This window comes from Diadema antillarum, unplaced genomic scaffold (genome assembly GCF_040938485.1).
Source record: "Diadema antillarum isolate AM-2024a unplaced genomic scaffold, OU_Dant_1.0 scf00000215, whole genome shotgun sequence".
NCBI lineage: Eukaryota > Metazoa > Echinodermata > Echinoidea > Diadematoida > Diadematidae > Diadema > Diadema antillarum.
The window spans coordinates 1,456,447-1,484,069 of record NW_027271104.1 but is presented as its reverse complement, the minus strand read 5'-3'; the positions used below and the strand labels follow the sequence as shown (position 1 = coordinate 1,484,069).

At 36.8% G+C, this 27,623-nt stretch overlaps 1 protein-coding gene across 2 annotated transcripts; it reads left to right on the top strand.

The window, feature by feature from the left end:
- LOC139724472 (sodium- and chloride-dependent glycine transporter 1-like) lies at positions 1 to 27,294 on the top strand. 2 transcript variants are annotated; one of them, XM_071635609.1, is made up of 13 exons: positions 1 to 86; positions 4,675 to 4,858; positions 14,848 to 14,979; positions 15,378 to 15,603; positions 16,353 to 16,485; positions 16,898 to 17,032; positions 18,778 to 18,881; positions 20,346 to 20,470; positions 21,926 to 22,038; positions 24,142 to 24,276; positions 24,976 to 25,075; positions 25,711 to 25,811; positions 26,961 to 27,294. In XM_071635609.1, exons 1-13 carry the CDS (start codon positions 66 to 68, stop codon positions 27,174 to 27,176), a joined length of 1,725 nt encoding a protein of 574 aa, XP_071491710.1. In that variant the 5' UTR covers positions 1 to 65; the 3' UTR covers positions 27,177 to 27,294. The 2 variants fall into 2 exon arrangements, with proteins under 2 accessions (XP_071491710.1, XP_071491709.1); XM_071635608.1 differs by lacking the exon at positions 1 to 86 and having other exon boundaries at positions 4,541 to 4,858.
- The last annotated feature ends 329 nt before the right edge of the window (positions 27,295 to 27,623 follow it).

Below are 27,623 nucleotides of genomic sequence, written 5' to 3'. Positions count from 1 at the left end.
GTTCGGTGCGGAAGAAGAGAAACTTGTTTAATACCAGCGAAATCGTATTGAAAGAAGTATTCGCCATGGCAGTACATAAGAAATCAGTGAGTATAAATTATGAATACCTGGGCAGCTTCCAATCTTTTTTTATTTTTCAGTGATAGATGGTGCAATGCGACAGTCAGAATATATTCACTTTCATTTTGAAACTCTTGGCCAATCGCGATTATTGCTCAATTTTCAGAAAAAAAGTATCAGTATTTACATTCTTTTCATTTTTTAAAGAACACACAAAAGTGTTTGTAACCTTAATGTTCTGGAAATTCTGTGCGATATCTACATGGCTGTTCACTGAGAATATATCTGTCTTCATAAACCTTTCCTGACATTTACACCAGTATCTTCTCTCTACATGTTCCAAAAATCCCCACTGAAATGACTAATCTGCTAGAAAGCGATTAAATGACGACTCACCTGTCGAAACAAATCCATTGTGTTTTGAGGAAACTCGTACTAAATTCACAATTCTCGTAATTACAGAAAAAAAATCTAGATGTTACCTAAAAGTTGCATCTTGTATGACAGTTATGAACAGATAGAAGAAAACATTACGTTGAAGCTATTTTGTAGTATGAAACCAATGATAGCCATTTGGCATCAATGATATTTCTAAATACGCCTGGAAATGGGAGTACATGTATTTCTTTCTTGGAAGCAGCTCTAGAGAACTGAATATAGACTTCTCTTTGAAACTCCTTTTTATTATTTTTTTTTTGCTGGTGGTTAATAACCAAAAGCCGCCCCTTGAATGCATCTATAGAAAGAAAGAGTTGTTTAAGTTCAGGTGTATGTTCTAGGGTTGTAAAAAAGAAATACATGTATAAAGAAAAGAAGAATCAACTTGTTTGAAGAAGGTGTCTGATTCTTCATTTATGTGGGGACTGTCAAGGGAAAAAGATCTCCTTACCAGGTGGAAAAAAGAGGTGGATATAAAGATGTGTACATGAGGAGATATAGCATTAAGAGTGTTTATGACACCACATAATCTGTGTAGTGCGTCCGGACAAAGTTGATGCGTGTCATAAAGAGTCGATGGCTGAAATGAGCATAATTATTATAATTGTGTTTTTGTGAAAGGTAATCTGATGTCTGCTCGAGTGTTATATTCATTCACATTTTTTTTTTAATCCTGTGACACTTCAGAGAAAGAAAACAATCAAAGGGTGTCACGTTTGAAACAAACAGCGATCATGCACGCTACCCTTAGAAAAATATCCTCGTAAATCTGCTCTAGTTTGAATCTAAAATTTACGTGGCTTGATAATGAAGGTAAAAATGATCTCAGGATCTCATGATTTCAGGAACAAATCGAATGTTGAATGATTACAAACAACTGACGATGTCCAACGCTGTTTGGAATTTATATGAAAGTGAATGAAATAACAGAACGAGACTGACCGGAGTTTTATGACAAATATAGTACGTGAATGTGTATTATGTGAGTAACAGCAGAGACTACACATTAGTAGGCCTACATTTTCTACAAATTAATGTATGGTTAAAATCGAGGTAATTTCTTCTATTGCTGCATACTGCACAGTTTTATACGAGAATAAGGATAAGAAGGTGTCAGATATCGCGGTTTGCATTCGAAAATGCAATCTACATTTTTGTTTTGTTAAGAATTCATTTCGCTTGTTATATCAATCATGCAGTACGTTTAAATGCTTTGAAACTTGCAAGTAGTAGGCGCGTTATCGCAGCTTAAAGATACCAAAATATCAGTTGCTAAGCTGGCGTTCAATGTACATTGTCCATTCAAATCTGTAGTCTACTCTCTCAAGTTGATATGTAAAGTATATATATATATATATATATATATATATGTATACATACATATTACATACACATATGAATATAAGAGAGAGGGAGAGAGAGAGAGAGAGAGAGAGGGAGAAAGAGAGCAAGACAGATGGACAGGCACACTTGGAAACAGATAATTTTGTATAGTGACACATCTGTCAGTGCAAATTAGTCTCTATTAGTGTAGTTTTGAATTAGAGTTTTTACTCCATGATAAGAGGAAATGTCGTGTTTATACGCAAAGTATAAAATAAGTGTGTAAATAACACGTTATGTAAGTTCATATATATAGTTATTCTTGTGATGTGAAATAATGTGGTCACCGCAAGGTTTAAACAATTGATGTCGCTATTGGTGTAGAAGTAGCAATTGTTTATACTGTATTCTTTATTGGTGAAAACATATCCTGATAGAAATATGATTGTCGGTAACTTTGTTTCTTTGGGTCTTTTTTTCAGTTTTTATTTTTTTTCTCGGTTGCAATTACCTATACCAGCTGATCAATTGATTGTTAGAGAACGTACAACCGTGGGTTTGAGTATTAAGTTAACAGGTTTACAAATACATTGAATATAAATATAAAAATACGATTTTAAGCTTGTCGAGTGCATGGGCTGGCGGAACTAACAATATTTACACATACTCCTGGATGGAAAGAAAATATATTATATAGGCCCACTTGGTTTGATACAAAATACAGTATATTAGTATGTAAATATGAAATGTGATATTACATAGGACCTATATACAAATTCAAAATTTAACAACACCATTAACAAACCCTCCGTGACCGCTGATATATCGCATAATCCATTAATATCTAAGGACACCTCATGTCGATACCTTACAGTTTTCCTAATGACATTGTGATCTCTGTAGACTGTGTGAAAAACTTATCAGATTCCCATGTAGTCACAGGGTTAAGGACAAGATTGGCTGGTTCACAGGTCTATATACTTATTACTATTGTGCATGCATCACATTCTTTTGATCCATCTTTTCAGGAATCCATATTAACCTCTCTGTGGCCAATACCGAGTCTTCGGGGGCAGTAAGTCTACTTCAGGAGGTTCATGTTGTACGTTACGTAATATTTCGATGTCTGTGTCATAGTCAGTTTCATTGTCAAAGTCACCGTCGAATGCAACATCAGTGTCAAAATCAATACTAGTGACCTAAGTCACTGGCAGAATACACGGAACGAACGTGTCCTTCCGCATTGCCTGGCAGATTAAAGACATTTCTCCGGATTTTTATAGTTCGTAAGAATGTTTGTAGTTTACTTGTTTTAAAGAATGACAAAACCGATTGCGTCCTAACTAAACGATGATTAAATTAATAAATTGCTCGTAAACCGAGGAAAAAACACCGCATATCAGACTTTCAATTCACACTTCATTTCCATTGTGCGTCACTCTCTCTATATATATTTCGGGCAAAGAGCAAACTCGACAAGTAATGTCTTTAAACTCCAGTGCAGTGTGGATATTGTGTCGTCTGTGTATTGAAAGTGTTGGTTGCTCAGTTATAGTTACTGTGGTTATACCATTGGTCAGGATATACACCATTTGTATAAGCTGTATAAGACAATTAGTGGTTAAACAGGATTCTGAGAAAGACCTCAATGTATCGGCCTGTCATCACGAAATTGGAGCAAAATTGCCAAGGCCAAAACCTTTTGAGCAAAGCCCGAATAGGAAACTTGGCTTCCTGTTTTGGTTCGCGTAATCATTGAAAATTAATCAATTTCCGCTGCTTTTGTTTCTGCCAGTTACACGGGCTGTTACATTAACACGCTCATAAAACCGTCTACTAATGTCACGAGTTCACCTCTAGTAATTCAATTCGTCGCGCATGGCAATCACGTGCTAACCGGATGTCGGGAAACCAATTTGTCATTGAATGTGCCAATAATTAGTGGTCAAATTCCGGAATAAGCTCTGTTTGATTCAGAATTATGCTCATGAGTGTTGAATTCGTGATGGCAAGTCGCAAACCAGTATTTCCGTTATTAGTGTATATGGGAATACTATGTGTAATGTGACCTTGTTGTTTCCCATCGGAAATGGTAACACCCTTGTTATGCATTCATCCTTGCGTAGATGTGGTTCACCGTATGGCATCTTTCGTTACCGCCCTCCCTTCATCAATGTTTACCATATATATTCATATTTCACCATTGGTGTGTAATTTACTGTTTGTAGCACGCTATGATCACCCTGTTTGGAACAAATACGATCACACCTCCCTACAGGAAAGAACACAGTGTCTCACAGTGTGTTCACGGTGTGTTCACACAGTCGAAAATGTGAAAACGCTCGAATTTAACAGTGTGAAGATGATTTCACACTGTGGTGTGGTTTTTCACAGAGAGTTCACGCAGCGATGTTCTGTTTCACACTGTAAATTGATGATTCACACTGTAAATTGATGCGATGATTCACAATGTGTTCGCAATGTTAAAATACTCGAATTTAATCATGTGAAGAGATTTCACACTGTGTTCATAATGTGTTCACACTGTGTTTCACATTGTGTTTCACACTGTGGGACACTGTGTTCTTTCAAGCAGGGCTGTCACATCACGATATGAGAAGTAACTATCATTTGCACATTAGATAGTGACTTTCCTTTGATGTTACTAGAGTCATTTTGACATTCATTTTCTTATGTTGACGAAATATATCTACTGAATCAATGTCATTGTGTCATTACATCTCACTTATATGAAGGTATTGCATGACATGTCAATTCATGTTTGTCAGAATGAAAATAATTTCGATGCATGCATTTGTACTGACTCTCTACTTCTTTGGCGTTATCCGTCAGGTCGACATCAACACAGTCGAAGCAAATGGCAACGCCAAGCAACAGGTGGTGGTGGAGGCAAAGGAGGACGAAGATCGGGACCAGTGGGGCAGTCACATCGACTTCCTCCTAACATCCGTGGGCTACGCAGTCGGGCTTGGGAACGTGTGGCGCTTCCCCTACCTCTGCTTCAAAAATGGCGGAGGTTCGTCTGCTCTTCCGGAGTTTTTCTTTTTTTCTTCTTCAGTGATTTTCGTCTGAATTTATACGCATTCAATCGCCTTCTCATCGTAAAAATCGTCTAGTTTTGAGATTTGAATGTTTGGTCTGATTGGTTCCCTAGAATCAAGCAAAAAGGATTTCAAACGTGTGCAAAAACCATTTGAAGACTTATTTGTTTATATATATATATATATATATATACATATACATATACATATATTGTTTATGCTTTATCATATATCACATAAATGTTATATATATAACATTTCTATGATATGTATAGATCAAGTATGTAAACAATATATATATATATATATATATATATATATATATATATATATAATACATGTTTTCAATTAATCGCGGTGGTGTGGACAAGCGTAATCCGAAAATATTCAAGAATGTCATGCGTATAGGAGGTTGAAATGAATCCAATCCAAAGGGGAGAGTCCCAAAATTGAATTTGGTGCCTCTACGTAAAAAGCATGTCCGAATATTTAATATAATTTATAGTGCAAACTTGCGAAGCATCGCTGAACTACTTTGTGGAAAAATCAAAGATCATTTTCGTCAATAAACTTAGCAAGAGTTCATGGTGTTTGCAAAAGCTAACATTAATGTGTTGTTCTCAATGCGGCAAATTTGATTACAGTAAACTAACACTAAAAACTAATCGTCACAATTAGGACGACGATAGGAAACACAGGTTAGTTCACTTCTGGTCTAAAGAAAACAACCAGCCAAAAACAACGTTATCAATATCAAATAAGAAGGGCAAACAGCGTTCAGATGTGTTGCATTTTATGAGGCATATCAGTGACTATAATTTTTAAAAATATAACAAATAAAATTGCCGAAAGAGTAACAAAGTAAACGGATTTCAGTTTGACAAATTCTTCAGATATTCAGGTTTATCACGTAGAGCTTTAGTCCCTTTTTATACTCCCCTTAAAGTTTTGTGTTACGATGGTTTTTATCAGCAACAAGATGACCTTTGCACTCTTTTGCCATTATAGACTTCTTTATGACACCCCGTTTATGTCGGTATCGAATGTTGACGACCATAAAACTTCAGATTTTGATACCATATCAGCATCGAAATTGATAAAAATGTTTGGGAATATATAGATTAGAAGGAATGGAAAAGGGATGGAAAGAACGTATAAATTGATAAACACACACGCCCTATACTACATGCACACACAATCATGTATACGCACGTAGAAATAACGACGGATTCAATATTATCACTGAACAACACAAATCTAATATGCTGTCTTTCGTACATGCCGCAACTGCTGTGGTTTTGAAACTAATTGAGCACCAAGCACATGCCAAGACGATGAAAACCAGAAACAGCAACACTTGAATAAAAGTGAATGAACTTTTTTTTTCTCCCTAAAAAGTGTTCGAAACCTTTCAGTCCACATGCATCTTTCATTGTATACACCAACGCGGAAGAGTAACAGGATTCTATGGTTCTTAAAAAGGGACAAGACATAAGACATCTCCAGTTATTCCATGTAATGAAGTATGCGCCTTTATCAGAACCGAGAGGAAAAGCAAAACTAGTGTCGAATCCATTGTCCCAATGTACTTTCCAGAACATAGATTGTTTCCACATTATCTTATTTTAGCTCAACCGAAGGAGAGAGCTCTTTAAATCAAACAAGCCGTGATGACTTATCAAACGACGTGGCATGCATCATAACAAGGAAGAGAGATATCTTTATTATGTAGCTTGCCAACATTGTATAACTTTAATAGCCAGACTAACCCATGGCAAAAAAAAAAGAAAAACAGATCCAATCAATAGTAATGGTATAATTTAAGATCAACGACCCTCACTCTTTAAATAGATATTTCTCCACATAGCCTCATTAAGAGTCACAGGTGGAAATAAGTCTTTCGTCATATATGGTTATTATGTGTTCACGATTTCATGTAACAAGGTACTTACATATCTCGTAATATCGTTAGGGAGTGAGTAGATTAGTAACAGAAAACACGCTATAAACCCGTGCACTGGACTATACTAGTAACTTGTCACAAGTTTTATAAGCTCACAAGGAACGGGTTAAGGTTCTATAATCACTGTTTTACTCGTATGTAATCCAAGAATAGACGTATTTACCGGTATCAAGGTTGTCTCCGTCTTGTATCCCATGTCATCCTTTTCGTAGAATCTAACTATCTGACATCGAAAGTTGAACACGCAAAATATTTACATGTAACAACATGTATTTTCTTAAACACTTGCATAATTACGATGGTTATCATTCTGTTGACTTGTTCGGTGTTCGATTCGACAAAGTGTAGAATTCGTGATTATTATATCAATTCTTCTGAAACTCCGATAAATGAATATTAGCATCTCTGCTTTTTCACTCAGATAAATCGAGATTTCTTGGTGCACATTTTGTCGTTAAATTGCATTTTTGAATTGACCCTGAAATCGACTTCTTATGGATTCCAGCTTGGGAGGTTTCGGCCCAGAGACTCTGCCTTTGCTATACGCAGTAACAAACGATGCCGAACTGGCAAAGATACATCGCGTGTCCACATGTCTGGTGCTGGTGGAAAATGTGGAAATCATTTTCACATTTTTTTTTCCTTTTCTGTCGCATTTATGTTCAGACAAAACCGTCCAGACAATATACGGAGCTTTGTCAATATTTGATGAATGAAATTACTGTAAATTTACACAGCACCAGCACCGACAGTGACAAGGGACCAAGCAAAGATAGGAAACACAGCCTGTTTATCTTTGACTGGCCCACAGATACGAGCTGAAAATGAAGGAGTATCTGTGCTACATTTTTGCACAAGTACAAGAAATAGTTGAGGAAATGTTTGCCTGACAAAGTGATAATCCTTGATGTAGAAGCACGAGGGCAAGAAACATAGTCTTTTCCCAACTTGTGTCGGAACTTTACCTTCACGAGCGAGCTTTATACAATGTCCCCTATCAGAATAGATGTAGTCCTGCGGTGCGAGATAGACGTTGCAATTGTTAGGGCATGGTGCCCACAAACTATGACTGAAGATTAAGCAAAGGGGAAATACTTGTGCCTTAGGATTATCTTGAGAGGTACTTGGTTATTCATACTTGACATGATTTTACCACTGTCAATTCCGTCCGGCCTAGCAAAAGTTGAATCAGATTTAGCACTTTGATATATGGAATCTTTCAAAAGTTCTGACGCTGTGGGTACTAGTGGGACGTAATATAAAGATATGGATTTCCTGCTTTAAAAGATGTTCCATTTGTGTTTCTCCTATATAATCCTATCCCCCTAGTCCATTGTATATAGCTGCTGGTTAGAGAAACCCGAGACTGCATTACAAGAAACTACATACTAATTGCTGTTCTGACTGACTCACTGCGAAATGCTGAGAGATTGCTGACGTAGGATGTATTTAAAAACCTCTGGTAAACTGGTGGGCCTGTGCATTGAATTCACCAATATGTCTGATTAGTACCTCCACGATTAGTTTTGCGTGGCTCTCATGTAAGAGATAAGATTGCCGAAAAATCTGTCTCGGATTGATTTTTCTCTCACCGAACGTTAAAGATCATTTCCGATCAAGAAATAAAAGGGATGCTTTGAACTGTAGTGCCTTGTCTTGAGATTCATCCGTCTGTTTGTAGGCTGGAACGCACACACACGCACACACATTTTTTTGTTTTTCAACGATGTTTATTCTGTTCCATTCAAAGTAATAGAAAAAAAATAACAATTTTCATTTGCTACAATTGAAATGACGAAAATATACATTTGTGATCATAATAGCAAATTTGCTATTGCTGTACATAATGACATAACAAAAATTACATTTTCATGAACAATTATCAATTTACAGTCACTTCCCCTATGCTCTCAAAAAAATTGCTCAAATTTAACAGTGATAATTCAATTCTTCTAGCATTAATCTTAATAATCATCCAAATGAATTATGCAGCAAAATTATACAGTAATAAATAATGGAACCATATTATTTATCAACCAATACCCGCCCCCCCCCCCCACACACACACACTCAAACAAAAGTTTTAAGATCATTTGCGACGATCGTGAAATAGAAGGATATTTGTGGTGCCCCTGAATGCAAATTTTAAACAAGCTGTACGGTTGATACTGTATTCATACATACAGTATAATACCGAAAATTATATCCTGAAGATTAATGAGCTGAAGATATCAAACTTAGACTTAAGAACATCCGCTAATGAGCAAAACACACGTACATCAGATGATAACCACGGTGACCTCACTTTATGGCTTTATGGCCTTGCTGTGAAATAGGTCTAATAAACACTCTAACATCTGATCACGAGACTATGACAGTCCGACAGTCGATTCCAATTGACCAGCAATGGTTTGTGGTGGCGCAATGCTGGAAATCAACGATTCCATTCTCTTTCAGGGAATGGTATCATAACTGCTAGTACTAACTTCCCAAATGGTGATGAAAAATCATACAGACAACATTTTCGTTTAGAAGTGATAATAAAATTGATAATGATGATATTTTTACCAAATAATGACAATGCTACAAATTGTATTACGGCATTATACATTTGACTTAATTCATGGATGGACTGTACTGACACTGAATAGGCTGTACTAACACTGAATAGGCCATGCTTTTACGACCATCATCCCCGTAAATAGTTACCTTCCACAGTGGCACTTTAACATTTGCATTTGAAAAAGAAAAAAAAAGTAACTTTAAAGCTGTTGTCATTAGTTACTAGACTGTTGTGTTTATTCATATAATTATAATTGGAGCCATGAAGATTGGAGAAGTGCGTTGCGACAAATTAATAGTCTGGGTGCCAGAGGCTGAACCTTGTTTTACCGTCCACCCAATGTTTTTCGATGGTTTTACCCTATTTCGGGGGTGCTGAATCCGAATCTGGATGATGCAACTCTTGCATCCTTGAGGGTTTTGAGATATTCAAGATGGCCGCCAAAATGGCTGCCAAAACCGGAAATTCCCACGTATTTCATTCTAAATGGTGAGATATTGAAAAAAATTGATGGTTTTACCCTATTTCGAGGGTGCTGAATCCAAATCTGGATGATGCAACTCTTGCATCCTTGAGGATTTTGAGATATTCAAGATGACCGCCAAAATGGCCGCCAAAACCAAAAATTTCCACATATTTCCTTCTAGATGGTGAGATATTGAAAACAATTGATGGTTTTACCCTGTTTCGAGGGTGCTGAATTCGAATCTGGATGATGCAACTCTTGCATCCATGAAGCTTTTGAGATATTCAAGATGGCCGCCAAAATGGCCGTCAATTAAAACCGAAATTCCCACGTGTTTCCTTCTAAATGGTGAAATATTGAAAACGATTGATGGTTTTATCCTATTTCGAGGGTGCTGAATTCGAATCTGGATGATGCAACTCTTGTATCCTTGAGGATTTTGAGATATTCAAGATGGCCGCCAAAATGGCCGCTAAAACCGAAAATTCCCATGTATTTCCTTCTAAATGGTATGAAATTGAAAATAATTGATGATTCTACCCTATTTGGAAGGTGCTGAATCCGAATCTGGATGATGCAACTCATGCATCCATCAAGTTTTTGAGATATTAAAGATGGCTGCCAAAATGGCTGTCAATTAAAACCGGAAATTCCCACGTATTTCCTTTTAAATGGTGAGAAATTAAAACACAATCGATAAATTTACTCTATTTCGAGGGTGCTAAATCCGAATCTGGATGATGCAACTCTTGCATCCATGAGGTTTTTGGGCTATTCAAGATGGCCGCCAAAATGGCCGCCAATTAAAACTGAAAATTCCCACGTATTTTCTTCTAAATGGTGTGAAATAGAAAACAATTGATGGTTTTACCCTATTTCGAGGGTTCTGAATCAGAATCTGGATGATGCAACTCCTGCATTGATGAAGATTTTGAGATATTCAATATGGCTGTTAAAATTTGCCGCCCAAAACGGAAGTTCCCATGTATTTCCTTCTAAATGGTGACAATTTGAAAGCAATTGGTGGTTTTCATCTTATTTTGAGTGTGCTGAATCCGAAGCTCAGGATACAAAGCTTGCATCCTTAAGGGTTTTGAGATGATAAAGATGGTCGCTACAAATGACCGCCAAAAACGGAAATTCATATGTAGACCCCCTATTTCCTTCTAAATGGTGTAAAATATAACAGTTGGGGCCCGTTGCATAAAACTCCAACCGGATTTTTTTTTTTCCGGTTGAAATCACAAAATTCCGGTTGGAAGCTCCCAACCAGAGTTTTTATACAACGGATTTTACATTCTTAGGTTAGCAACCTTAAAAAATTCAGGTTGGGCAAATCCCAACCTGAATTTTTTAAGGTTGCTAAGAAAGTTTTATGTAACGGAACCTTGGTGGTTTTACACTATTTTGAGTTTGCTGAATTTGAAGCTCCAGGGTACAGCTCTTGCTTCCCTTGAGGGTTTTGAGATAATAAAGATGGCCGCCAGAATGGCCCCTAAATGGCCGTCAAAAACGAAAATTTCCATGTAAGCCCTATATTACCTTCTAAATGGTGTAAAATTGAAAACAATTGGCGGTTTTACTCTATTTCGAGGGTGCTGAATCCGAACCTGGTTGATGCAACTTTCGTGTTCTTTTTTAAGGGTTTTGAGATGTCCAAGATGACCGCCAAAATAACTGTCAAAAATTGGAAAATTCTAGACCCTATTCAGCACCCTCGAAACTTGGTTGCTGAAATTCGTCAATTCTTTAGGGTTTTTAGACGTCCAAGATGACAGCCAATATAAGTGGCAGAAATTCCAATGTTAATATATTTTTCTTAATGGCAAAAACTTTAGAATAAATTGATGGTCTTACCTTATTTCGAGGGTGCTGAAGGTCTTTGAAGGTTTTGGGACATCTATAAATTTCCTGCATGAACGGAAACTCCTTAACATTTGCTTATACTTAAATGGTGAAGTACTGTGCTCTAACGCTTTTTAGCAGTCCCCTCCATTTCCGACCTTTTCTTTGTTATGATTCAGTCACATTTTGTCCATGTATTTCTTCAACTAAAGTATGTTTATTGATTCATGTAAACATATGACGTGTATCTAAATTTCATTTGGAAATGTAAAAGTTACATTGTACTTAATTTGTTTATATGCAATTGTCATATTATATGCTTTGGCCGGAAATGAAATAAAAATGAAATGAAATGAAATGAACGCGAAGCGGGGGATTAAAACCATGCAGGGTGAAAAGCAATAATTCGTATTCTTAAATTCAACTCAGTTAAGCGAATTTGTCAAATCAGCCAAAAGTTATTGACATCCAAAATGACTGTCACAATGGTATTGTAATATACTGAGATATTCCGATATGTCTCATACGGAACTTTAACACGTACTGCAAAAAAAAAGAAAGAAAAGAAGTGATATTGACATCATACTGAAACGTACAAACACAAACATACGAGTGAAAATTTCTTTATGCATAATTGTTATAAAATAATGCTTGTGGTCGCCAATAATATGGCTCTACAGATGTGAAGTTAATCCTTTTCGGCTATCAATAGAGTAAAATTAAATTATGGCATGTTGGTGTTTGGTGTTGAAGCTTGTCTTGTATTCTGACGAGTCTCGCCTCGTATTCTTGTGAAACTTGTCGCATATTCTGATTACGTCATTGGAAATGGTTACATCCATGACCACTATAGTAGATATCAATAAGGGTAATTTCAAAAGCACTCTCTGCGATTATGATATTCGTAAGTACTGGATTATAAACTATTACCCTCCATGTTGTCGTTTTTTTTATTCAGTTTTTTTTCCCACGGCGCGTTACCTGTGATATATATATATATATATATATATATATATATATATATATGTATATATATATATATATATATATATATATATATATATATACATTTATAATGTTACATCATATTGCCGAAAAAAATTGAAACGTAACTATAAAAATGTCCCACTCGTGTCTTCAACAATGTCATCAAGACCACCAATATAAATCAAATAACCAATTTGAGTGTTCATGGATGAAGAGATCAAAACTGCTCATGGATTAAGACAGGTAATGTTGGGTAATTTCAGTACACTTCTCTACATCACTATCACAATATGATTTAGGTGAAAATGTCTTATCCATTGATTGTTAGTGTTCAAAACTTATCCATTATATGTAGAGGAAACAGTGTAATCTTGCAATTATTAAAAAGTATCTGTAGTCTTGAAAGGTTCATTGCTGGCACACTTGTATCGTACCAACTCAAAAGATATCCGGTATAGAGCTGGTTTCACTGTATATACAGCAAGTTCAAAAAATAGGGTAAAACCATCAATTGTTATCAATTTCTCACCATTAATAAGAAGGAAATACATAAGAGTTTCCGTTTTGGCGGCCATTTTGGCGGCCATCTTGACTATCTCGAGGTGCATCATCCAGATTCGGATTCAGCACCCTCGAAATAGGGTAAAACCATCAATTGTTTTCTATTTCTCACCATTTAAAAGCTAATACATAGAAATTTCCGGTTTTAATTGGCGGCCATTTTGGCGGCCATATTGGCGGCCATCTTGAATATCTCAATACCCTCAAGGATGCAAGGTTTGCATCATCCAGACTCGGATTCAGCACCCTAGAGATAGGGTAGAACCATCAATTGTCTTCAATTTCTCACCATTTAGAAGGAAATACATGGGAATTTCCTGTTTTAATTGGCGGCCATCTTGAATATCTCAAAAACGTCATGGATGCATGAGTTGCATCATCCAGATTCGAATTCAGCACCTTCCAAATAGGGTAGAACCATCAATTATTTTTAATTTCACATCATTTAGAAGGAAATACGTGGGAATTTTCGGTTTTGGCGGCCATTTTGGCGGCCATCTTGAATATCTCAAAACCCTCAAGGATGCAAGAGTTGCATCATCCAGATTCGGATTCAGCACCCTCGAAATAGGGTAAAACCATCAATTGTTTTCAATTTATCATCATTTAGAAGGAAATACGTGGGAATTTCCAGTTCGGGCGACCATTTTGGCCGCCATCTTGAATATCTCAAAACCCTCAAGGATGCAAGAGTTGCATCGTCCAGATTCGGATTCAGCACCCCCGAAATAGGGTAAAACCATCTAAAAACATTGGGTGGACGGTAAAGCAAGGTTAGGCCCAAAAAGTGGCTTTGGCACCCAGACTATAATGCTCCACTCGTTATACGCAAAGCAGGAGAGTAAAATAGACCGATGGAAGTGGCGACTCCATGTTTTCAAGAAGATGTCCATTTCCCTCCTCTCCCAAAACGAAATACTAGTAGTCTGCTTTTGCTTGCGAATTTTTGAGCTGTTTAAGATTTGCATGAATCTCCCGACCGTTAGTGATTGAACATCTACTGACCTTTCAGTGTTCGGACCCGAATTCCCTTTCCTATCGACAACCGTTTCCACGCGGAATTACTGCCACTCCATGGAGCGCCAACGTGACTCTGAACATGACGCATGCGCAGAGAATCTAACTAAAAACGTTAATGTAGATGGTCGTGCGAGTCGAAAGTTGGCTTGTGCTGCTCTACAATAGGACATCATTGCTATAACATATCTCATCATGAAAGTACAACGGACCTCCGTTGCAACTCCATGATCTCACTTAACAAGTTGCAATAACCTGTTTCCCTAAGGCCGCCACACTTTTGTTTTTTGTTTTTTGTTTTTGTTTTTTGGCAGACGATGATATCAAACTTGACCTAGTCTGGCTTCCAGACCCTCTGCTCATGAGGTTTTGTTGTACAGGATATTAACGCCCTCAACGTCAAAAACTGGAGCAGCTTTAGGTGGATTTGTCCTGTGCCTTCGGCAAAGGTGGCGACTTCGTCGCCGCGGAGTCCAGTTGGCAAAGGGTCTGGAAACCATACCAAACTCGATCATAATTGTCCACACTCAACTCTCACAATCTTGCATCTTTCCCTTTACAGGAGCCTTTCTCATCCCTTACATTATCTTCCTCTGCATCGCGGGGGCGCCCTTTTTCATTATGGAATTCTCCCTGGGTCAATTTTCCAGCCTTGGGTGTATTGGCATCTGGAACGTCGCGCCTCTATTTCGAGGTGAGAGGGAAAACCTGTAATGTTTTTCAGAACATCAATAACAACTCCATCAAAAAGCCAACAAAGAAGAAAAAATCATGTGAAGAAGCGGAGCTAATGATGCGTTTTTATATATATTTTGCAGAGATCAAAAAGCTTTCGTATTTGGCTGTTCATTTCTTGTAATCAGGGTTTAATAAAGAACAACGCAGGTCTGTATATCATCGCTACACTACACACTTATTGCTTAATGTTTACAATAACACAGAAGAAATTATACGTACAACTACTCTTGGAAATCATCTGTTGGAAGGAGACCACCTCTTACACAGTTTTGCCTACGTAACTTACCTGATTTGCAAAAACCCGAGGAAGATTCAGTAGTTGGTAGCTGAATTGTGTTTTGTTTTATTTTCCAGGAGTCGGAATTGGGATGGTACTGATCTCAGTAGTGGTTTCCATCTATTATAACGTCATCGTTGGCTGGTCTATTTACTACATGGGGGCGTCCTGTCAAAGCACACTGCCTTGGTCGACCTGTAACAACACGTGGAACACCGAAAATTGTTTCGATTCCTCGCATTCTGAGTTGAATTTGACGTTCAATGTGAATGAGTCAAGACGCCCCAGCGAAGAATATTGGCTGTAAGTTTCATAAATTCCTAGCCCTCGTATATTTCTTTCCGCCATGAGGTATAAGCATAATACTCTAAGGTTCCTTACATTTTGGTTGCTTATCCTTAACGTGCAACATGTACAAAGAATCCTTATAATAGTTTACAGAATAAACTGCACAACAACCTCCTTTATTTTTTTGTTGAAAAGGACAACTTAAGTTCGTAGAAAAAATTAAAATGTTAACTCTTTGGTCATAAAAATTCAGAGGCAAATTCAAATTCAAATTCAAATTCAAATTCAGACTTTATTTTCACTTTTTTTTTCCAACAGAACATACAAAGAAAAATAATATGTGAGATTTGACAGCATTTGTCGAATGTATACACAGACAGCCAGGAATAACTGGTCGATTTGCGAATAAATAGAGATATACTATCGATTTTTGAAGAAATAACCAATTAGTAACTGAACCACCCGAAATCGCCCGTCAAATTACTCCCTTGACCGCCCGAAACTGTGACGCACAAGTCTCTTGGTAAAGTCTTAATATACTCTCAAATAAACATGAATTATGATAGACAAAAATAAACATGCAGTGATCTATTTTGCATAATTTAGAAAGTTGTAGAAATGAGAGTAATATTGCTGTACCTTCCAGGGGAACAATAGGTCATCATGGACGGAATCTTCAGTTGCTAAAGGGTATATCAAGCAAAGATCAGAGAAAAGTAAATTTGGGTAGACTAATAAGTCTCAATATGGTCCCGTCTTTCCAGATATCGTGTCCATGGTATTACAGAAAGCATCGGAGACATGGGAGAGATGAACTGGGATGTGTTCGGCGCCTTCGTCGCCGCCTGGATCATCGTCTTTCTGTGTATCATTAAAGGAGTTAAGTCTGCAGGAAAGGTTGGTATATTTCCATACTATTAACCACATAATGATGATCAATTAGTTTTTTTTTTCTTTCCTACTACTTCTCCGCCCCTTTCCTTTCAATTGCGTATAAAATTGTTTGGGGATTTTCCCCCGTCCTTTTGGATAGGCTGGTTTATCCAGTTTGAACTTGAATGAAGATTATTCGTCATATACATACATATATATATATATATATATATATATATATATATTATACATTCATATTTATATAAAGCTCCCTAATAATACAGAGATAACATTCTCCGCCTCTTGTGTGTGTGTGTGTGTGTGTGTGTGTGTGTGTGTGTGTTTCTCTCTCTCCCCCTCCCTCCCTCTCTCTCTCTATTCACTTTTAGGACACTGATTTTTCTGTTTTTCTTTTTTTGCCACTTATCTACGACAGGTTGTGTACTTCACAGCTACCTTCCCGTATGTGGTTCTATTCATCCTCCTAATTCGCGGCGCCACACTCCCTGGAGCTGGAAAGGGCATCGAGTTCTACGTCACACCAAGGTTTGAGAAGTTGGCGAATCCAGAAGTAAGAAACTTTTCACTACGATGGTTGATACGAACAGTAATAATCCTCTTGCATTCTTAGAATTATGTAATTAGCATTCAATAGATGTTTCCCTGACGTGAGCCCCAATTGTAACATAACAATTGTCATTGGATTGTAATCCAAACATGACCAAGGACCAGAGCTTTGTTTCTCTTCTCACATGAGTATATGCATGTATATTGAACTCCTGGAAGGGTTGTGTTAATAAATAATCATATTTGAATTTCTCTATGGTTATGATATACACATGTAAACGTTTGGAAGGGTTCTGCGTTCACATATTATTTTAGAGGTACTTTTAATTTCATGATGGGACCTCAGAAAATAGGTATTAGAGACATTAATTTTCTGTCCATATGTTTGTGTGTGGAGATTGTGCACATTTGACTCATTGCCACAAAAAGAATTAAGAATATAATGTTCTTATTGTATACTATGTGTTGGTGTAAGGCTGCAGTACAGACTCACTGGTGAGAATAAGTAAAGAATGACATGACGATACCTTGTGCAAGAAGCCGAATTTCAAGCTAAGGGTTTGTCTTGTGTGTGGTGGTTGGGTGGGGGGAGGGGGGGGGGGCGAGGGTGAATGCAGAGAGGGTAATTTTGTAAGTACAACCCCCCCTCCATTAGGAGTTAGATCGGCTATTGATGGCTGCTAAAAGTAAAGTACGACGGGATGGGAGGAGTTTCTATTCGCAGTTAAAGGAAGGATAAACCCCAAGAGCAATGTGGATTGAGTGAAAGCAGCAACATTAGTAAAACACATCAGTGAAAGTTTGAAGAAAATCGGACAATCGATGCAAAAGTTATGAATTTTTAAAGTTTTGGTGTTGGAACCGCTGGATGAGGAGACTACTAGAGGTTATGACGTATGAGTGGACAACAATACCAAGAAAATATAAAGAAAATTCTACAAAAATCAATTTTTCATGAAAATTACAAATTCCATCAACTTGATATTGACATATGTTAAGGGTAGCAATTATTCCCCCTGCTTTCTGAAAGAGGTTGGCCCATTGCTCTTTCATAATTCTAGAAAAGTGAATTTTTGTCGAATTTCCTTTATATTTTCTTTGTATTGTTGTCCACTCATACGTCATATCCTCTAGTAGTCTCCTCATCCAGCGGTTCCAACACCAAAACTTTAAAAATTCATAACTTTTGCATCGTTCGTCCGATTTTCCTCAAACTTTCACTGATGTGTTCTACTAATGTTGCTGCTTTCACTCAATCCACATTGCTCTTTGGGTTTACCTTCCCTTTAAGTATGTAAAATTATGCTCGAAATTACCTCTATCAATATATTTTTTTCCAAAGAAAATGTAGGATTACTGGCCTGTTACTGACATGATTAGGAACATTACAAGCAACAAGACCATGAAAATGACGAACACGACCTCGTCCATGTGCCTACAGAGTTAGATTCAACGAAACTGTCATGTCCATAATTTAAAAACATGCTGAATATATGATACTTTTTATATCTCAGCATGCATGTGTAAAATTTCTTTCTCTTCTCTCTCTCTCTCTCTCTTTCTCTCCCTGTTTAGTCTTTTCTTTATGATTAAAAAGAATTGAAATTGTCATAATACGAGCAGATTGTGATTCGTAGACTATCTGATACATTCCAGTGTAAACAGGTTAAAAGAAACTTGTTTGCAGGTTTCTAGGTGGTAATAAATCATTCACTCCATACTCCAAACTGTTCATGGTGTGTTCTTTAGGTGTGGAAGGATGCTGCCAACCAAATATTCTACTCGCTGGGATTGTCTTTTGGCGGCCTGATCACGTTTGCAAGCTACAACAAGTACAAGAACAACTGTTACAGGTTAGCTATCATTATATATTGCAGATATCTTTCCGTTTGTATCGCTATCAGTCTCCAAGACGATTATAGCGGGAAGAAAAGGTTACAGCTCGTTATTCCGAAGGTTCGTTATTCCGAAGGTTCTTTATTCCTAAGATTCGTTATTCCGAAGATTCATTGTTCCGAATTTCATTTTCGGATTAACCAATCTTCGGAATAACGAACCTTCGGAATAACCGCACAAATTTTCGGATTAACGAACCCTATTTCATTTTCGGATTAACGAACCTGTAGGTATAGGGAATTTGCGTGTTTCGGATTAACGACCCTTCGGAATAACGAACCTTCGGAAAAGCGAACCTTCGGAATAACGAACAGCACCCGGAAGAAAAAATGGAATCGTTTGGGTTGTACACAAAGCCTGAAATGAGAACCCAACATCAAAAGCTACCGTACATGTTTAGTTGTTTCACTTTTGAGATGAATTAACCACTGGATTATTCACCAAGATATAAAAAAGAAAGTGACATCATTCTGGAAATGTTTTGATTGTCATAGCTCTATCTAACACTGTTTTTTAACAAAAGATATCAAGGTTTCAATATTCGTCATTATTGTCGTCAAATATAGATCATATCTATTTTGATCATATTTATTTGATTATTCTCGATATTTTCTTAACTCGTTGTAATCGTCATCAAACATTTTATATGTATTCATGTTTATACATAATTCGTTACTCGGACAGGTAGATACAGTTAAGGCTTCCAAAAAGCAAACAAATCTCTTTTATGCAGGGAACATGATGATACATGTACGTTGTAAATATGCATACGATGAATATTGTCATCATGAAATATCCGGAATCACTGTACTTCACTGAACTTTGTGATCATTTCAGCTGTTTCATTATCTGCCTGATTTCGTTGTTGACAGAGTGTTCTCCACTAGGATTAATTCTTTGATGTTTAGTAGGTTTTCCATTGAACTTTGCCATTCCTCATGTCCCTACAGGGGATAAAAAGACGACATTTACACAGGAAAATGCAAAGTTTGAGCAGTCATGGTTGCAAATTTACAAAACGTGCTAACCACGTGGATCTATTGTTAAGACGGCGGTTTGTACATGGAAGCAAACATCCCATCATGCCCATGGAGCTCCAGTAGATGTTCGCTTGTTCTAATCAACAATCTGGACAAATAGACCGAAGCGAACTGACTGATTCGTCGTGTCTTGCGAGAGTACGGAGTACAAGGAAATACATATAGAGAGAGTAGGCCTGTATGATGTCATGGAAATGACTCATATTTTCTTTCTTAGTCTAAACAACAGCCGTATTTGCACGATGATTCTATGGAAGAACAGAACATTGGGAATACACTGAGGGCTTAAAACCTTGAAGGCTTCTGAAAAGGGCGCCTTGTAATCATTCAACATTTGTCTCTATTTACACAACATGATTAAATTTTACATTGCTTACATAGGGATGCACTGCTAGTAACTGTTATCAATTGTGGAACCAGCATCTTTGCCGGCTTCGTGATTTTCTCCGTTCTTGGCTTCATGGCGCACGACAGTCAGCAGGACATCGAGGACGTTGTGGATGAAGGTAACTATAAAATACAAAGCCCCATGTATAGATAGTGACGGGAATTTGGAAAGGTAGTTTCAACATAGTTCATGGATTATGCATATTTGAAATGAATTCTGACATTGACAAGCGTGACACAACGTTTGTGCCAATAGTAACAGACATTTGATAGTTTTCATTCAATTTAATTCTATTTGATTTGATTTCATTTCATTTAATTCAATTTGATTTACTTTCATTTAATTTGATTTAATTTGATTTGATTTAGATTAATCTAATTTAATTTGATTCAGTTTGATTTATTTTAATTTCATGTCTTGTCATTTTATGTCATTTTACAAATTGATTTCATGACTTCATGAAGAAATTTTACAAAGCAAATACATATTCACCAGTATAATAAAGCAAAGGGTACATTTTGACATCGTCCCTCCTGGAAAGAACACAGTGTCCCATAGTGTGTTCACACTGTGTTAACGTTGTCGACTAATGTGAAAACGCTCGAATCTAACAATGAGAAGATTATTTCACACTTTGGTGTGGTTTTTCACAGGGTATTTATATAGTAATGTTCTGTTTCACACTGTGATTTTATGATTTACAATGTGAATTGGTGATTCACAATGTGTTCACACTGTTAAAACGATCGAATTTAACATTGTGAAGAGATTTCACACTGTGTTCACAATGTATTCACGCTGTGTTTCACATTGTTTTTTTCACACTGTGGGACACTGTGTTCTTTCCAGCAGGGGTGATATAACATAAACAGGCTTATCAAAAATCAGTGAGCAATGTAGACTGCATTTTCTCTTCAGTTCGGAATGTTTGATGAGGTTGCAGGGGTTGACACAAAGAGAAGAGTTTGAAAGCGTGACAGCCCCGAAAGGAATCTATAATCTGTATTTACTCATCTAACATGCCTAGCACAAGACGTGCAGATGGAGATGCCGGTGGGGGGTGGGGGCTCTGGTGACAGTATAGATTCTTGGCCTTTAAAATCATATTAAAGGGGCCCTGAAATCCAAACGCATGTTGATTTCTGTTGATTCATGATACCCTCAACATCACTTTTGCGGTAAAATGAATATTTAGAAACATTCCATATATTTTTAACGATTTTTTCTTCTATTTTTCTTCAGATTACTTAGGAAAGCCCACAAAAATCCTTCCAAACTAATATTCCTCAGATGACCTCTTCTGTCAATCATTGCTAAAGTACTGAAATGTTTAACAAAAAACATTGGAATGCACCTTCCCCTCGACGCAGCATAACTTGCATGTTTCTGTGATATTAATGTGACTAACAAAAGACATGGCGAGGGAAGTAATCTGAAGATAAATTGCTAATGGATGATCTTAAAAAAGCACCAAACATAGATGCTCAGAGTCAGTGTACCTATCTCATACTAGCTCAATGTACCTATATCTGCAACTCTCCTATTTGTATCTAATCATGTTTCTCTATACCAGGACCTGGGCTGGCTTTCAAAGTGTATCCCGAGGCCCTATCGCGACTTCCCCTGCCTCAGCTCTGGTCGTTCCTGTTCTTTTTCATGCTGCTGACGCTAGGACTCGACAGTCAGGTAGTTATGACTCATAAAAGTGATTTGCTCCTCTTGTCATTATACACGTGACTGTAAAAACATCGGTGTTAGATTTAACACCATGGGTGTTAAATCTAACACCGATCAAACTTCAATAGAGGACCACACCCACAGGTGTAGAAAATGCATTGTGACGGTGTTAAAAAGTGTTCGCCTGGCACTTCGTGGTGTTAATATGACACTGTGGCTGGTGATATTTTTGACACTGCGCTAGAGTTAATTCAATAATGACACCGCATGGTGCTGATTTGATATTGGTGGTGTTAATTTCAATGGTATAACACCCGTCCAGCTTCAATAGGGGACCACACCCACTGATATTACTGTGGTGTAAATGTATTTACAGATTTTTCAAAAATCAAGTACGTTATCGGAAAATTCTTTATCGTCTTGTTGAAGTTCAAGATTAACAAAAAGTGCAGTAACTAAGAAACTATTCAAAAAACAATTTTAGATTTTGAAATGACACCCGGAGGTGTTAATCTAACACCATGAATGAGAACCGGAAATTTAACACCAGGTCGGTGTTTCATATTTAACACCGGCCTTTTTGCCGTGCATCTGTCACTACAAGGCCCTCTTGATAGTTTAGCAAAGAGAATCCTACAGAAGAAGCAATGATAATCATTCTAGTCTGCTGGTGTGGAAAATCGCTATGTTGATCTTCGATGTCTTTACTCCGTCCTGTTTTCGATTTTTGTTTAGAATGTTTGTATAATACGTTGTGAAAATTATTAATTTCCTCACCAACTTAATGAAGGAGATAAATGTACTGATATATCTCAGTCAAACTTATTCTGTAATCTACTAAGTCGATTTTTTACACCCTCTCTCTCTCTCTCTCTCTCTCTCTCTCTCTATATATATATATATATATATATATATGTATATACGGAAAAAGCAATAGTAATGTCACAATAGAGGAATGCATTAAATGCCAATTGCCTTGATTTTAATTCAAAATCCGAATTTTCGGTGGCCTCCCCCTTCTTCAGGGATGACAGTGCTAATCAAGGCAATTAGCATTTAATGCATTCCTCTAATGTGACATTATTATTGCTATTTCTAGTACTGCCAATACGCGGAGCAACTACTATATATATATACATATATATACATATAGCCGAGACAATGTAATAATGACAAAAGATGTCGCATGAAGCCGGCTGTTACGAAGCTTTCGACCTTGGTCTTCTTCAGGTCGAAAGCTTCGTAACAGCCGGCTATATATATATATATATATATATATATATATATATATATATTATATACATATATGTATATATATATATATATATATATGAGTATATGAATATAAGAACGACCCAAGTCCAATTTTTGGCCTAATTCAGTTTGACATGGGAAATTATAGCTTATGCATGGACTCATCTTGTGTGTAAATGATAAATCCTAATTACCCCCGGAAGTGCCTGAAATGAATGAGTTAAATCTTATATTAATGTAAGAATGAAGGACTTGGGTCATTCTTACATTCATATAATAGCGCCCTCTCTCATCCTTCTCCCATCTCTATAGCAGAATATCATGTATATGAATCAAAGAACGACCCAAGTCCATATGAATCAAAGAACGACCCAAGTCCACCACACAAAATGGCCTCTCCACAATTAATGTAAATGTTAATTGTCATAACAATATATGTTCTAATTTGTATATACAATGTTGCCTTCCCATCACAGTTAAATAGAATATTATTGGACAAATAAAAAAGATATGAAGTTTTTTTTAGTTTACTCGAAATGATCTTCCATGGACTTGGGTCGTTCTTATATTCATATACTCATATATATATATATATATATATATATATATACCCAGAGTAACAAGTAGTATTGACTGTGTTGTCGTTATTCCAAAGCTAAAACCATGTTCACTTGGTGCATGTTCTGAGAAATGTACTCATGTACTGAACGGATATCTATTATATTCATTTATGTAATTACATGTTATTACTTACTGTAATGTACTCCGAAAATGTTTCAATGCGGTAGAAAAATTGGTAGTTCTGTCATCATTCTTTCACTCTCTCTATATATTATAATATATTTCTCATTGGTAAAGTTTGCCATGTGTGAGACGGCGATTACAGCCATCTCGGACGAGCTCTCGCCATCGACGAGAAAGAGGTGGAAGTGGCTCGTGACCTTTGGCGTCTGCTTTGCATTCTTCCTCCTCGGCTTGCCCATGTGTATGCAGGTAGGTTCCAAGGACGTATGTATAGCTTGAGAAATATTATTATGATTCTTTTCGCATACTTACTAACATATATTTCTTAAAGAGAGTGTGTTTGTATCTAATAAGCATAAATAAATAAACAAATGCATGCTTGCATGAACAGTATAATATTTACATATATATATATATGTGTAAATATATATATATATATATATATATATACATGTGTATGTGTTTGTGTTTCACATGCAACTGTCTATAAACATGTGTTTGTGCGTGTGTGTGTGTGTGTGTGTGTGTGTGCATATGTTGTATTGTATGTTAAAAAAACAATGTCATTCAGCAGCAAAAGTGAGAACAGCTGCTTATTCTTGTTCGAATGAGTATTATAGTGAAAAAGAACCTGCATATATTAAATGGAATGCAAATGAAAAAATATCATTAAAAAATAACGTAATTTAAGATAAATCATCGCTTATATGTTCCACTTCATGATGTGTTCAATAAATCCTTGCTCAAATTGTCTCGATGTAACGAAATGCCTGAGGGTTCAAACCTTTTGTCACACATATCGGTCTTAAGCTTAACTATACACGTAGATAAGAACACACTATATCTACGGAAATAAAGAAGATTGGAACAAATAAACTCTGTAAGGATTGTATATATACATTTCTTTCTGTCGTATCTTTATGGACTTTGTTGTTTCATTTTTTCCAGGGAGGCATATACGTTTTTACGTTGCTTGACTGGTACGCGGCCAAGTACGCCCTCTTCACCTTTTCGTTGTGTTACGCCTTGGTTATCTCTTACGCCTATGGTAAGCATTTTCGAGCAATGAACGTGCCATTCGTTATTTCTCTTTTTGACATAAGTGAGCTTTAAGTCTTCGAAGCTAATGTTTACGACGCACCACCTCCCTGATTGGACGATGGGAACAGCTGTTGGCACATGCGCAGATCATCATTTTGTGCCTAAAAACTTAATCGCCATGCGTTCATTTAAGTGTAAGCTCTCTTCTTTTTCCAGTGTTTATAGACCTACTATTCAAAAAGTATATCATTACGTTCTTCATCAGCCTCCAAAAGAATTGCATGAGTCTAAAGTTGTTGGTGTTCGTTTGTCTTTGCGTTTCTTTTTAGAATGTACAGACTAATACATTGCTCTTAAGGTTAGGCTATGAGAGAGAGAGAAAAAAAAAGGAAATTAAAAGAGAAATAAGCAAAGAGGAGAAAAGGGGTGAAGAAAGAGAAAGAGCTAAAAGAAAGTATCAGAGGAAGTAAGGAAATGAATGAAAAATAGTTTCTTCAATCTTACCAATTGTGCATTGTCTTTTGATGTCACATCTTGAGACACGCATGGCTGCATTTTATCATGCCAAAAGCCATCTGAAAAAGTCACACCATGGCTTTATATGCTTGATGATGACTTCCGTGTGTGTTCCCCCTCATCCAGGACTGAAACGATTTGTGAAGGAAGTACGCACCATGATAGGCTCTGACGTGTTCGTCTATTTCCAGGCCTGTTGGGCAGTCATCTCACCCCTCGGAATGTTGGTACGTAACAATTTTAACAGAAAGATGTACGGGGGGGGGGGAGGGGCAGTCAGAAATCACCGATTTTGGTTCTTTTCCCTGATGAGATACTTAACACTATCTCATCAAATTCTGCAAGATGTCCGGATAGATAGTTGAAAGGATTATGTAGAAAGTTACGGTGGCTATTAGGTTTCAAGCAGCCGCATTACAAATTGCCCAAGCCGCAGAATATACACACCATGAGCGTCCTATTTAATTTAATTTAATCTAATTTCATTTCATTTCGTTTTATTTCACTACAATTAACCCATACAACATTTGAATACCCATAGTAATAATGAATGCAATTCTGTATATTCACGACAAATACCGAAAGAAGGTTGTTGGAAATACTCCCTAAAAAAAGAAGAGATCCCTGGTTAAAGGCAAGTGAAATTCATTGGATTACCAGATAGAATATGAATGGACAATTTGGAGTTTTTTTAATGAACTTTAAGTCGAATACAGGAGGGATAGAATTATTGTTAGGTTTGTACATAAATTGTCCTAAGTACAAACGATACAATCATTAATGTTTAAAATGTTGTTTTCATGGCACAAAACATCGGCATAGCATCTTCATGATTCGTTACAGATAATACGAAGAGCTTTTTTTTTTTTCTACAGTATTAATATTTTTTAGAGCATGAGGTATATGTGTTTTCCGGGGTATCAAAGTCTTGCACATCCTTGTTTACACTTTTGAATTGAAGAAATGCTTCAGTGTAAATATTAACATTTTGTTTGTGATTTTCCTGTTTGTAAAGATTAAAAGGGAAGAAAAAATACAGCATCACACTTCTATCAGTGCAGACAGCAACACGAATGATCACGTAAAGAGCTAAAACTGTATAAAAACATACAATCGACCGCAATGGCAAAAAAGAAGAAGAAGATTATACATTTTGATAAGAATTTGAAAATATTTGAAAAGTGTTATCGAAGATATCGGTACGGATCAGTCAGTGTCATTCGTAGATGGTTGATTGTTTGTCAGTTTTTCTTTGCTTTTTTTTTACTGACTTGGGTTTTGAAATCAACGTCATTAACTTAAAGCTTATCTTTGTTATCGAACATAGCCTATTATCTTTCTTTTTCTTTCCCTTTTCTTCGTGTTAATGACACCAGACGGTATTGGTCATGGCGTTCGTGTTTTACACCCCTGCCTACTACGGAGAACACACGTTCCCTGATTGGGCCCAAGCATTGGGCTGGGTTATCGCAAGCATACCCTTTGCAGCAGTACCCGTGTACGCCATCTACGCGCTCTTCTTTCTGGCCGATGGAACAATTATCGAGGTAAGTACTCCGTTCAGCATCCCCGGGGCATGGTCCCTCATGTAAAGGTACTTAGTACTCGATAGAGATTTGTGTTCAGGGGATAGCAATTAGCTGTACGGCTGTCGCCACTGGGGACAGTGAATTGTTGTGACAGTGCTTGCGGATGCCATGGTTCTTTATGCAGGGTGCACTTCATGTACCCTTAAAAAGAAATAAGCGAGTAAATTTCTTGGCAGAAAATGTGAATCCATGTTAGTGTACCAGAACAAATTTTGGTGAGAAATAGAATACGATAAACTGAAATACATGAATCCGAACAAAGGATTTATGGTAATATCATTTCTAATAAAGTTAAGTAAGTTACTTTCATTCAATCAAGCTGAAATAACGGTATTCAGCAATCTTCACTCAGATCCTCACACTGATGGGTGAATAAAAGTTCATGGTACTATTATATGTACGATTCAAGTTATACTAGCAAGAATTCTTGTAATTACAGGTCTCTTCTGG

Coding starts and splice junctions, on each gene's coding strand:
- LOC139724472 (XM_071635608.1), top strand. CDS start 4,585: ATGACATGTCAATTCATGTTTGTCAGAATGAAAATAATTTCGATGCAT. Junction 15,604..16,352: donor CCCAGCGAAGAATATTGGCT/GTAAGTTTCATA, acceptor CCGTCTTTCCAG/ATATCGTGTCCATGGTATTA. Junction 18,882..20,345: donor TACAAGAACAACTGTTACAG/GTTAGCTATCAT, acceptor TTGCTTACATAG/GGATGCACTGCTAGTAACTG.